The sequence below is a fragment of the Cheilinus undulatus genome, linkage group 21 (genome assembly GCF_018320785.1).
Source record: "Cheilinus undulatus linkage group 21, ASM1832078v1, whole genome shotgun sequence".
Classification (NCBI taxonomy): domain Eukaryota; kingdom Metazoa; phylum Chordata; class Actinopteri; order Labriformes; family Labridae; genus Cheilinus; species Cheilinus undulatus.
Genome location: NC_054885.1, coordinates 9,412,659 through 9,424,910, shown reverse-complemented (window position 1 = coordinate 9,424,910; position 12,252 = coordinate 9,412,659). Strand labels below are relative to the sequence as shown.

Genomic DNA, 12,252 nt, shown 5'->3' with positions numbered 1-12,252 from the left:
GGGGTAACCAATCATTTCCTTCTCAAAGAAGACTTTAAACATCATCTTTTGACTTCCTTTAGATTACCCCTGAACTGACTCAAAACCACAGCATTTAAATATCTCTAAAATCATCCTGGTGTCTTAGCAGCATGTTGGCATCAGCAGAGAGGGCAAACTGCAGGTTTGAACATTATAGTAAACTTTGAAATGCTATTTAAAAATGTGCATTTTTCATTCTCCTTGTACAGAATCTCTTCTTGTGGACTCCTGGATCGTCCATTTGCTCCTTTTTTGAGTTTCTCTCTGATTCTTCATCCAGTCCCGATGGAAGCCAAAGGAAAATATGATTTCAATGCAACTGCAGACGACGAGCTCAGCTTCAGGAAGGGAGACGTTCTTAAGGTGAGTTCATGCTACTTGGATCTTTTTTTTTTTAATCTTTGGCTCAATAATATGATCAATTTAAGCACGAACTTTGTTGTTTTACAGATTTTAAGCCCACAGGATGAGTGGTATAAAGCAGAGATGAACGGACACGAAGGATTTGTTCCACAAAACTACATCGAAATGCAGACGCCAAAGTGAGACAGTTTACATTTCTGAACAGGCCGCAAATCTTGATAGGAATGTGTTCCTTGTTGGGGCTAAAATGCAGTTTGTTTATCCCTTAATATTATCAGAATGCACTTCTTTTGAGAGGTAAATCCTCCTGGGGAAATAGAAATAAAAGATCACAATCAGGGCTGTTAGCATTAATGCATCAATCGGGATGCAATTAATGAATTATCTGTCTTTCTGCCCTTAGTCAGCCATTTTTGTTACTGTGAAGTTAAGTTTTACATACAATATTTTTATAACATTTCCAGTTTTGAGAGTAAAGTCTGACGTTTGTTGGTTAATAGAATCTCTTAGGGTTGTTTTGGACATATATTTGCCCTTTCAGTGCTTTGAAAAAAAAAGAATAGAGGAGAAACAAAGTCATTGATATCTATGAGACTGGAAAGGGTTACACTTTGGGACTGAAGTGATTTATGGTGAGAACCACAAATGGAGAAAACTTGCAACAGTAATGAACTTTCCCCAAATAACTCCAAGAGCATATCAACAACTCTTTTAGGGGGTCACAAAATAGCCAAGAAAACATCTAAAGACCTGCAGGCCTCACTTGACTCTACCAAGGTCAGTGTTCATGCGCAGAATTCATGATTCTATCAATTACGGCAAGTCCTCCAGATCCTGAAGCAGCAAAGACCACCACACCACCACAACCATGTTTGACTGTTTTGATAAAATATTTTGGAGGATGTTTTCTTTGTCAGATGTGAGACAAGCTGTTGTGTTCTTTTTGGTCAGCGGTGGGTTTTGGTCTTGGAGCTCTCCCATGCCGCCATTTTTGCCCAGCATCTTTCTTATTGTTGAATCATGAACTTTGACCTTAACTGAGGCCAGTGAGGCCTGCAAGTCTTTAGATGTTGTTCTGGGTTCTTTTGTGACCTCCTGGATGGGTTGTTGATGCGATCTTAGAGTCAGGGAAAGGTTCCCTACTGTTGCAAGTTTTCTCCATTTGTGGACAATGGCTCTCTCTTTGGAGCCCCAAAGCCTTAGTCATGGCTTTGTAACCCTTTTAGACTGGCATGATGCAGCATGATATGTTGCTTTTTGGGAACTTTTAGCCTACTTCACTTTCTCTGGCAGGGTCTATTAAAGTTCTCTAGTGTGACAAATATACCAAATAAAACAAGACCAGGAAGGGTGGAAATACTTTAAGACTGTTACAAATTTGCTCTTGAGAAGCCTCTACAAGTTAAGCAATACTTCCTGTCACTGTAAGTTTGTGGTTTGCATCAGATAAGCAAAATATCTCCTCTGTTTTTGTGGGTGTTCAGGTGGTTTCAGGAGAATGCGAGTCGCAGCGCTGCAGAGGACATGCTGAAGTTCAATGGCCTCGGGGACTTTGTGATCCGAGGGTGTCAGAGCTCCCCCGGTGACTTCTCCATCTCTGTCAAGTGAGTGAGGAAATCAAGCATCTAACTGTGCATAACTTTAAGCCTTAATATTCAATAATTTAATTCACACAGGTAAGTTTTATAGACATAGGTTTTGCAAACAGAGAAGTAAAATATAAAGTTTATATGGACCTGGCTGGACATTTTTTTATATTTTTGCTGTGAAGTTTTTAAGGTCTTTTTCTTAAATCTCATCAACCGTGCTCTGTCACATTCTCTCTTTCAATGCACTGTACACGCTTCCTTTTTTTCCTTCCGGTGCACCATAGTTAAACTGTCTTCCTGCTTTTAAACAGCACATTTCACTTAAAAAAAACCTGGGCAGCTTAGTTGGCGAATCAAAAATAATTTGCACTCATTGTCACACGGAGCTGAAACATCAGAGAGGGTACTTGGAGTTTTAACTACCAGCATACGGGTGCAGCTTGTCAGCTTATTATGTACTGGAGTATATAAATACCTGGATTAAATTAATTACAACAATTTAACTACAATTAATATTACTGTACTTTTATTTGATTAAGCCTGTGATTGCATAAACTCATGTCTGAGCATAAGATCACAGAAAGATGATTTTATAAGCCTCTGAGTTTAGTTCTCTGTGACTGCATCTGTGGTGTGGTGTTTTGTTTCTCTCCTGATGAGGTGTTCTACACCTCTGCTGACAACACCGCACTTCCTGATGTTGGCTTTCACAGTAAAAGTGCCTGAACAAAACAAAAACTAACAACTTTTTAGAAATAGTGTGTTTGTCATTGAGTTAACCAGTGGTGGAAAGTTACTAATTACATTTAATAAATTACTGTAATTGAGTAGCTTTTTTTTAGTGGTTTTTAAAATTACTAATTTTTCTTTTACTTTGGTCAATTTTGAGTGAAGTATTGTACTTAATTACATTTTAAAAAGCTTCGAGTGCTGAGTAAAAAAATATACACTAAGAGCCTGTAGTGTTGTTGTGGAAATAAAAGAAGCTGATCCCAGTGCTGAGCAAGAACGATTTACTTCAGACCTGGAAGCAAATGTTTACATATTATTTATGCCATGATGCACAGTAAGCTTAAGGTAGTCGCCATCTTGGATTCTCTCCCTTATGTCTACCTTGTAATATTCAGTAGTCTCCTGTGCAACAGTGTGACCTAGCGGTACAAAGTAGAAACTATATAAAATGAACACAACAGGGCCACAACAAGGAGGTCAAAGCTTTCTGGCAACAACATGAAAACAACCAGTTGTTTGGCTTTCACAACACATGACTTTTCAGTATATGCAATAGCAAGAGAATGATTTCATATTTCTTCCCAGAACAGCTGTTGCATTGTACTTTAGGTTAGGTCACACCTTATATTATATAACTTGGTTGGAGGTCCATATTTTCTTGTTATTATTGCGCATTAAGGACAGGCCATATTTCACTGTGATAGCCCCTTGGCTATCATAAGTAGCTACCTAGTACTTTGAGTACATTTTAAATGATTTACTTTCTACTTTTACTTGAGTAGATTTATAGACCGCTACTTTTACTTCTACTCAAGTAAATTTTAACCAGAGTAACTGTACCAGAGACACTGAGAGGGGGTGCCAGATGCCTTCCAAAAAACAAAATATATTCTAAAAGTTTTCAAATTGTATAAATCGCCCATTCATATGAAAAGTATATGCATGCAATTAGTTAAATGTAAATAAAAACATGTTCATTTGGTGAGATTTATGCTAAAATCTGTCATGATCCAGGTTTTGATTTATTATGTTTCTGAGTTTTCCTATGGTTATCCTTTGTGTATTCTGTGATTTCTAGTTGACTCCGTATTTGGTTTAGTTCTTAGATGTTATCTGTAGCCCTTGTGTTTCTTGTGTAGTACTCCATGTATTTCATGTCTAGTTTATTTCCCTGTTTCATGTTCAGTTTTTGCTCCTTGTGTTATGTTTAGTTATTCCCTGTTTCATGTTAAGGTTCCCTGTGCTTCTTGTTTTGTTTCATGTTTTAGTTTTACTCCCTGTGTTTGAGTTCACTCCTTGGTTCTTTGTATCCTCCTGTGTTTTCAGTGTTTCTGTAGTTTTGCTTCTTGTGTTCAGTTTTCAGTCCTTGTGTGCTTCTTGTGTTAGGTCCCATGTTTCCTGTTTTATTTTGTAGTTGCCTTCCCTTGTGTGTTATTCCAGTTTTGCTTCCTGCCTGAGTTTCCCTCCACTTGGATTATCCTTCACCAGTTTCACCTGTGTCTGATTGTCCACACCTGTCTGCCATTGTTAATCACTCCCTGTGTATTTAAGCTCTGTGTCTCCCTGTGTCTGTGTCGGTTGGTTCATTGCATATGTCTTCCCAGTGCTTGTTACTCCTCGTGCTCCTTTGGATTTTGTTTTGTTTCTTTGATTTTGATTCCAGTGTTTTTGTTCTAGTAAGTTCTTTTGTTTCATTAAATCCTTTACGATCTGCATTTGGGTCCTCCATTTTGAGTTTTTTCCCCGTAACCCGTGACAAAATCAGAGTTATGTTTTAAAAAAAAATCCTTAAAATTTGAGTCTGGAAAAGACTGTTCTGGAATTTGCATGGTTGTTTTCAACTATGCTTCAACTATGCTTCAGGTACAGTGGGGGTCCCAGGTCTCTGGCACCTTTATTTTGGGGGCCGTGGGCTGAAAAGTTTGAAAACTTTGACCCCCTCAGGTTTGGTGCTTGCTCCTCAGTGGCAGAGAAAGGAGGTTGGTGTTAGAAGTATGGAAGATACGGGAGGGGGTATGAAGGTGTTGGAGGTGAGTGAGGTAAGGGGGGCTTGTTGGTTAAAGGATTTAAGGGGAGTGGGGCCAGTGGTGGGGGGGGTGTGGCCACTGGAGTGGATGTGGTTGAGGAGGCGTGCTGTGGAGTTCTGGATGTATTGAACATCCAGAACTTCCAGAAAAGAGGAGTGTATTTCTGTGGTAGAAATGTAAAGTTGAATATCATCAGCATAACAATGGAAATGGAGACAGTGGTAATAAATGACTGTGGGGGAGCAGGTATGATGAACAAGAGAGGACCAAGAATCAAACCCTGGGGGACACCTTGACTTTAAGGAGGTTTCTGTGCAGTGTTAGGAAGAGAAGCTGGACTGAAGTGGTTCATACAGGTTTTTATGGTTGCAGTATGGTGAGCCAGATGTTAGTCTGGATGAAAGCATCCCAGACCAACTAAAAGGCAGAGCTATTGATATCAAGCCTGTCCACACCTAGCATTAAGGATTACCAGTTGGTATTCAAATGCAGAAATGGATGTTAATCTGTGTCAACGAAGGCCTTAACTGGGTTGATGATGTGAAAAGATAGGGCTTGGTCTTCACCTAACCTGACTAGGGGTCTATAAAGTGCAAAGACTCGCTTAATTCGGGTAACTATGGAGATGATGTATGGGCTGTTATTTGCATTGGCAAAGGCAGTCACCTTAGTTTCTAAATGCTCAATCAGTGGTGATCAAGCTGAGTTTAAGTGCTGAGAAAGGAAAAATAAGACAAAAATAAAGGAAAAAGTATTGAAAAGTATGGATTACCTGGATTACAAAAACTTGGAACACCTAATTCCAATTATTCTGCTGCTTGAACAGCTAGGCCCTGTTAACCTCCACCATCGCCTTCTGTCGGAGGCCGCATCCTCTCTAGTTAATGAGTAAAGGCTGTAGTTGTGTACTTTGACCAGCAGAGGGTGATGCAGCCTTACAGACAGCTCAACATCATGGCTGTAGGATTGTCAGGTGGAATGAAACTGATGTAAAACCAAACGCTGTGTGTTCCTGTTTCCTTCTCTGCAGACATGAGATTGACGTTCAGCACTTTAAGGTGATGAAAGACAACAAGGGTCAGTACTTCCTGTGGTCGGAGAAGTTCACCTCCCTCAATAAGCTGGTGGAGTTTTATAAGACCACGTCCATCTCTAAAACCAGAGAGATCTACCTGAATGATGGCAGCCCGTCTGGCAGGAACCCACCCACGGCTGTGTCGGTGAGATGCTTTGTTGACCCATGCTTTGGACTTAACATGTAAAAAAAAAAAAAAAAGACTTAGCTTTGATTGGTGGAGTTTTATGCACAGTCAGAGAGAGTTTAATTCATTTGGAGGCCCCAGGGAAAGACCGATATGAAGCCCTTCCTCATTTGGCCAAAAGCAATCATATGAAAGTGACCAGAATATTTTGAAGCATGTATTTTCAGGTAACAAAGCAAAAGAAATGTATTTTAGGTATGAGGTGTAAATACCCAGCAGTGCAGGCTCATCACCTCTTCGAAGCCACATAACTGAAACTCCCCGGATATAAATATTTTAACATCTCTCTAGGCCAAGTTTAGCTCATAAAAATGTAAGAAAAGTTATTAAAATGAAAAAGCATGCTCATATTGGGGCACTATCAGCTCTTCTGCCACAAATCTTACCTCTTTTTGTACTACATGCCATCTCACCACTCAATAATCCACCAATGCATGGTTTAATACATCCATAGAGATCCACCTAACGAAAACATGCTTGATGTTAAGACTTATGAGGTTTTTTTTTAGGGGCTTGGACCTTGCTGCTGGGGGCAAGAGGTCCCCCTAATGGACCTTACTGATGATCAAAATCTATTCTTTATGGGCAAAAGAATTTTGGTACACCTGAATAGTGTTGCCTGCCTGACTGCCTTATGCCAGCTATAAAGTTTGGTGGAGGAGGGATAATGGTATGGATGTATTTTCAGGGTCAGGGCTAGGCCCCTTATCCCAAGTGAATGGCAATCTTAATGCTTCAGCAAACCTAGACATTTCTGGACAATGCTATGCTTCCAACAGTGTGGCAACAGTTTGGAGAAGGCCCTTTTCTATTCCAACATGACTGTGCCCCAGAGCACTAAGCAAGGACTATAAAGACATGGTTTGAGGAGTTTGGTGTGGATGAACTTGACCGGCCCATACAGAGCCCTGACCTCGACCCCAGTGAGAACTTTTCATTACAGTCCCTGTTGGTGTAAAGGTCAGGTGACCGAATATTTTTGTTCATATAATAAATTCTGATCCTTTTCGATTCCCTTTTGGCTTTTTATTTACATTCAAAATACATGTCTTAATCATCGACAGTCATTTTTGACATATACCTCATATTTGATGCAGACCTACAATGACCCCCTGGCCCGTCCTAGCCTAATGGAATATCTGTCTATATGTCAGTTATATCTCTGTGAGTACTTTATGCAAACTAACCCTGAGAATAAAGCATGTGGACTTCTTCTTACCTGCTGTGTTCCTCCCACACAGATGAAGAGGGGGAGTTTACCAGAAAAGCGGACCCCATCTCCAGCTCTAGTGTCGCCACGCAGAGCTTCAGACCAACCTTTCAACCAGCTGGTACAAACTTTACAGCACTTTACTGACCACCCCAGCCCAGTAAGATGAAATCAGAAACCCTCTCTGTTCACATCACACCACCTGTTATACCCTAATGTGTTTAATTAAGCAGATTTAAATCTGTAATACTTTATGATACACTACACACAGTTCTAGAAGTATCATCTTTATTTATCTGTAATAGCAACCTTGTTCATTTATGGCCAAATTAGGTAAGCTTATATTTTCAACATTATTTAGCTGGATTTTTTAAATGATTAATGCATTCTTTTTTGTCTACTGATTACATGAGTTATCCCTGATTTTAAGCTAAACACTTGAATGTTTTTTTACTTTAACTATCTTTTCATGCTAACTAATCTCAAAAAATTTTAAATACTTAGCCAATATCAGTTGTTTCCCGCAACTTTTAGTTAAATATCCCAATTATCACTCAGATTAAAACCACTTCAATGTCAAAATATGAAATAAAATTGAAAATCATGCATTTTTAAGGTGGAAAAAAATTGATAAAATTTAAAGATAGGGGTTGAGAAGGTCAAAACGTGAAATAGAAGTCAAAATCATGATTTTAAAAGGTAAAAAAACTGAGATGAAATTAAAAAGCACGAGTTTTTAAGGTAAAAAATCAGATAAAAGTTAAAATTAGGAGTTGAAAATTGTCAAAACACGAGATATAAGTCAAAATCATAACTTTAAAAGGTCTAAACAGGATTTAACATTTAAAATTATTTTCTAAAAGGTAAAAATATGAGATAAAAAGTCAAAGTTATGAGATGTAAAGGTTAAAATATGAAATAAAAAGTCAAAGCCATAACTTTTAGTCATAATTGTTAGATGCAAAACTGAAAATATGGAGAAATCACTAATTTCTTCCCCATGTTCCTGACTTTTAATCAAATTATTTTTACTGTTTACTCTTTCTATTTTTTATGAATCAACAAGGATATTATAAATCATCAAGGTTAAGTTTACATTTTTATACTGGAGGGAATCTGCAGACCTCATAGTGATGGGCCAGTTATAATATAAATATCATATGATCTGGTGGAACGTGTATAACTGCACCACAGGCTGAATTTGGCCTTTGGGCCTTGAGTTTGACATCAGTGATGTAAACATAACTTTACATCTCAAAGCCAGAACAAAAAGAGTTTATTGTTTTAATCTATTTATTTAATAGATTCACAAGTTTATGTTAGAATTACAGACTCTTCTATAAAGTTTGTATATTTGAAAATCTTTTATCTTAATTGTTAACCCAAGATAGGTCACTTTCACAGATAAAGTAAGTAAAGTCTAAATACGGTCACATTAAACTTCTGAGAGTCATTTTGTACATGCACTCCTGCAAAGTTCTTCTAAGTCAAGTTCTTAGTCTTAGTTCCAAGATTGTAAAATAAATCCTTTTTCATTGTATTCATATATCAAGAGTCGACTAAAAATGGCTTTACATTGTCAATATGGACTTAAAAACTTGTGTCAAAATCAAGTGCATGCAATTGACATCCCTGATTTGCTGAATTCTGTGGAAAGACTTTTCTATCAAAGGTGTCTCAGTACCATGATAACTTATCTCACATTGCACAGAATTTTCAGGGTCTTAAAGTAAAGTCTACCATTGTCTCCTATTAGGCTATGAGGGCCGGTTTAGAGGAGCGAGCTTCCACCATCGGCCACACAGGAAGAAGCAGCAGCCCTGTTAGCTCCGCTTTTCCTCATCGCATGTCTGAAACCATGCCTCTTCCCAAAGTAAACATGCTAAACTTTCTATTTGATTAGACTGGAAAATTCATACAAGAAAAGCATGAACAAAAAAGAGCATATCTAATAATCAGAAAGTTGTTTTTAGCAGATTTTGTTGTGTTTGAATCACTGGCTTGTTTTATTTTTAACTCCAGTGAAAATGTTACACCTAAGAATTTCATGTCCTTGAATCCCCAGTTGTTGAATAAAATATGTTGTTGATGCTCCAAAGCAGGACTTTTGTTCCTGAACTCTCAGGAATGTATACCACAATATCATCTGCAAAGAAAGACAATAATTTGAAATTTGAGGGTAAAAATGTGTGTACACCAACTTATTTCAACATCATATTTAAGAACATTCTGTCCTATTATGAAAGGATTACCTTGATCTAGGTTTTGAGTTGTCCCTGTTGATTCATCGTGTTGATCCTCGCTGTCTTTCCTCCTCTGTCCCACAGAGGGCGTCCATGCTGCAGGTCAAAGCGCTCTACGACTTCAAAGCAGAGGAAGACGACGAGCTCGGTTTCAGCGCCGGAGATATCATCGAGGTGGTGGACTGCTCTGACGCCTCGTGGTGGAGAGGACGGCTGCGGGGAAAGAGCGGGCTGTTTCCTGCTAACTACACCATGCAGCAGTGAGAACACCCATCACTGCAGCACGCTCTTCCTCTCAATGCTTGTGTGGGTTAGTCTGACACAAACTGAGCTGTCAGGGATTCTAACCGTCAGCGTTCACAGGATTCTGAGCTGATAGGACTCAGAGTCACTTTGGGTTTTCACAGGATACCACACAGTCTCAGGTTTTATTCAACAACATTATAACGGAACTTCTTGAAGGAACTTTTTAAACCTGTCAGCTGACGCACATGGTCTGCTGCAGAGAGCTCAGAAGGATATTTCATTATTTTTATTATTCATTTCTTGACAGAAGGTGTTAATTTTCATTTTATTTTGACTTTAATTCAAACATTTCTTCCTTAAAAAGATTTTTTATCCAAAGATTCTTAAAGCCTTGTACAGATGTTTAACTTCCTCATGGCTCACTGACATGGAAATAAAATATTTTTATAACAACTGTAAGTTTGATCAAATTGTGAATTATAAAGAGGGTTTTTGTTACAAGGAGTCAGTGTGCTTCTTTATCCTTTGTAGTATTTTCTGTTTTATAGGAACAAAAGAGTATTTATTGGCATAAAAGACACTGCATCATCACAGCGCTTGCTATGCATAAGTTCACACTTAGTCTAGTTTAAACACAAATTCTTATTTTTCACCGACTTAATGCTAAAATAACATTAAAGGTGTTGCACTAGCTGAGAGAGTTTAAAGTGTTTGGCAAACATAGAGGCGAGTGTTTCAGCCTTCTATTCTCACCTCTATATGACAGTAATTAGAGCTCATGCTCCCTCATTCCTTTGTCATTGTGTTGTAAATGTTTCCATACATCTAATTACCCACAAACCTGTCATTACATCAGAAGTAAACTTACAGCTGACGAGTGTTCAATGTAATTACGATGTGCTTTTATAGAGAAATGCCTGTCAAAGGAGCTGCAATTACACACAAACACACGCTCAGTGTAGCTGACAGTAGAGGAATTATCCTGAGTTACAGGAGAAACTGATCAGTGTATCGATCACCTTGCAAAGCGGATGAATTTTCCAGACTTCATTGCAGAGAAGCTCCGCCATTAACAATCAACTGTTAATGGCGGAGCATGAGTATAACGTCATTTTGTCCTGGCATTCTGATTGGCCCGTCATGAATGTGTCAGGCAGAATGTTCCTACAATCACATTCCGGGAATTTCTTTCAAAAGTCCCGCCCTTCCCTAACATTTTTTGTGGGAGCTTTCTTAGATGAATGTGAAATACATTCAATGAAACTGTCGCTCTGACGTGTCAGGACTGGCAGCTGAGAGGAGGATCAGGAGAGGAGGGCAGAACTTTCTTCCATGTGGGGAGGGCCAACTGAACCTAGGGGCGGTGCTAACTCCCCACATGACATCATGGGGGGAAAATCTGAGATCGGCTCGTTTCAGCATATATTTTCTGAAAGGTGGAGAAAGGGGGGAAAGAATGGATTTACTGGTACTTGAGGGGACTGTAGACAGGCCAGAGGCACATATTTTTGTTAGTAAAGCTTGAAAAATTGATTTTTGCATATGTCCCCTTTAACCCATTTCAACATGTTTTCCACTTATTTTTGCTACTTCTTTTGCCACTTTGAACTATTTTTACATCTCTAAACACATCTTTGCCAGTGTATGCCCATTTTGGCCACTGTTTAGCCACGTTTTACCCATTTTTGCTGTAGTAACCCTTTAACAAATTTTGCTGCCACTGTTTGGCTTTTTAACCCATTTTTGCAACATATTGCCTATATTTACCACTCTTTTGTCACTCTTGACTGATTCCCCCCTTTTTCCCCCACTTTACACCTTCTGTTGCTACTTTAAATCAATTTGTGCTGCTTTCTGCCCATTTTACACTTAGCTGGCTTATTTAAAACAGTTAACCAGTGTCTGCCCATAATACCACTTTGAACCCATTTTGCAAACTTTGAACCAATTTTGCTGCCACTGTTTGGCACTTATATCCCATTTTTTGCTGCTTTTTGCCACTCTGAGCCCATTTTTGTGCTTTTTTCCAATTTCACACATTCTTTTGCCAATTTTAACCTATTTGCTGCCACTTTTTGGCACCTTTATCCATTTTTTTGCTGCTTTTTATTAATGTTACCACTCTTTTTGCAACTTTTAACACCATTTTTGCTGCTTTCTGTTCATTTTACACCTTTTTTGACACTTTGAACCAATTTTTGCTGCCACTATTTTGCACTGTTATCCCATTTTTTTTGTCTATCTTGCCTGTATTTTGCCACTCTTAACTTATTTTCCCCATTTCTTGCCCATTTTATACATTTTTTTGTCACTTTAAATCAATTTTTGCTGCCACTTTTATCCCAGTTTTTGGTGCTTTTTGCCTAGTTTGGCATTCTTTAGCCCCTTTACCCATTCTCCTGCTTTCTGCCCATTTTTTAATTTTTAGAAATAAATTACGGTTATCACAGGTTAACTTTACAATAGACTATGATTTTTCTGACCTCCATGGGCCTCCAATTTGGCTGGGCCCCATAAAGCTCTCCCCTTTATTCCCCTTATGGGTGGCCTTGGTTCCAC

The 12,252-nt window shown here is 38.6% G+C and overlaps 1 protein-coding gene across 4 annotated transcripts in view; it reads left to right on the top strand.

Moving 5' to 3' along the window:
• The window catches only part of grap2a (GRB2 related adaptor protein 2a), a 30,831-nt gene extending 20,640 nt beyond the window's left edge, over positions 1-10,191 (top strand). The window contains exons 2-8 of one of the 4 annotated variants that reach the window (XM_041816817.1): positions 231-384; positions 472-563; positions 1,869-1,988; positions 5,763-5,952; positions 7,236-7,325; positions 8,961-9,077; positions 9,532-10,191. In XM_041816817.1, coding sequence (XP_041672751.1) covers positions 307-384; positions 472-563; positions 1,869-1,988; positions 5,763-5,952; positions 7,236-7,325; positions 8,961-9,077; positions 9,532-9,711 — 867 coding nt within the window. In that variant the 5' untranslated portion in view covers positions 231-306 and the 3' untranslated portion in view covers positions 9,712-10,191. Of the gene's footprint in view, positions 1-230; positions 385-471; positions 564-1,868; positions 1,989-5,762; positions 5,953-7,235; positions 7,365-8,960; positions 9,078-9,531 lie in introns of all 4 variants that reach the window. The other 3 variants (XM_041816816.1, XM_041816819.1, XM_041816818.1) reach the window with 3 other exon arrangements.
• Positions 10,192-12,252: the final 2,061 nt, after the last annotated feature.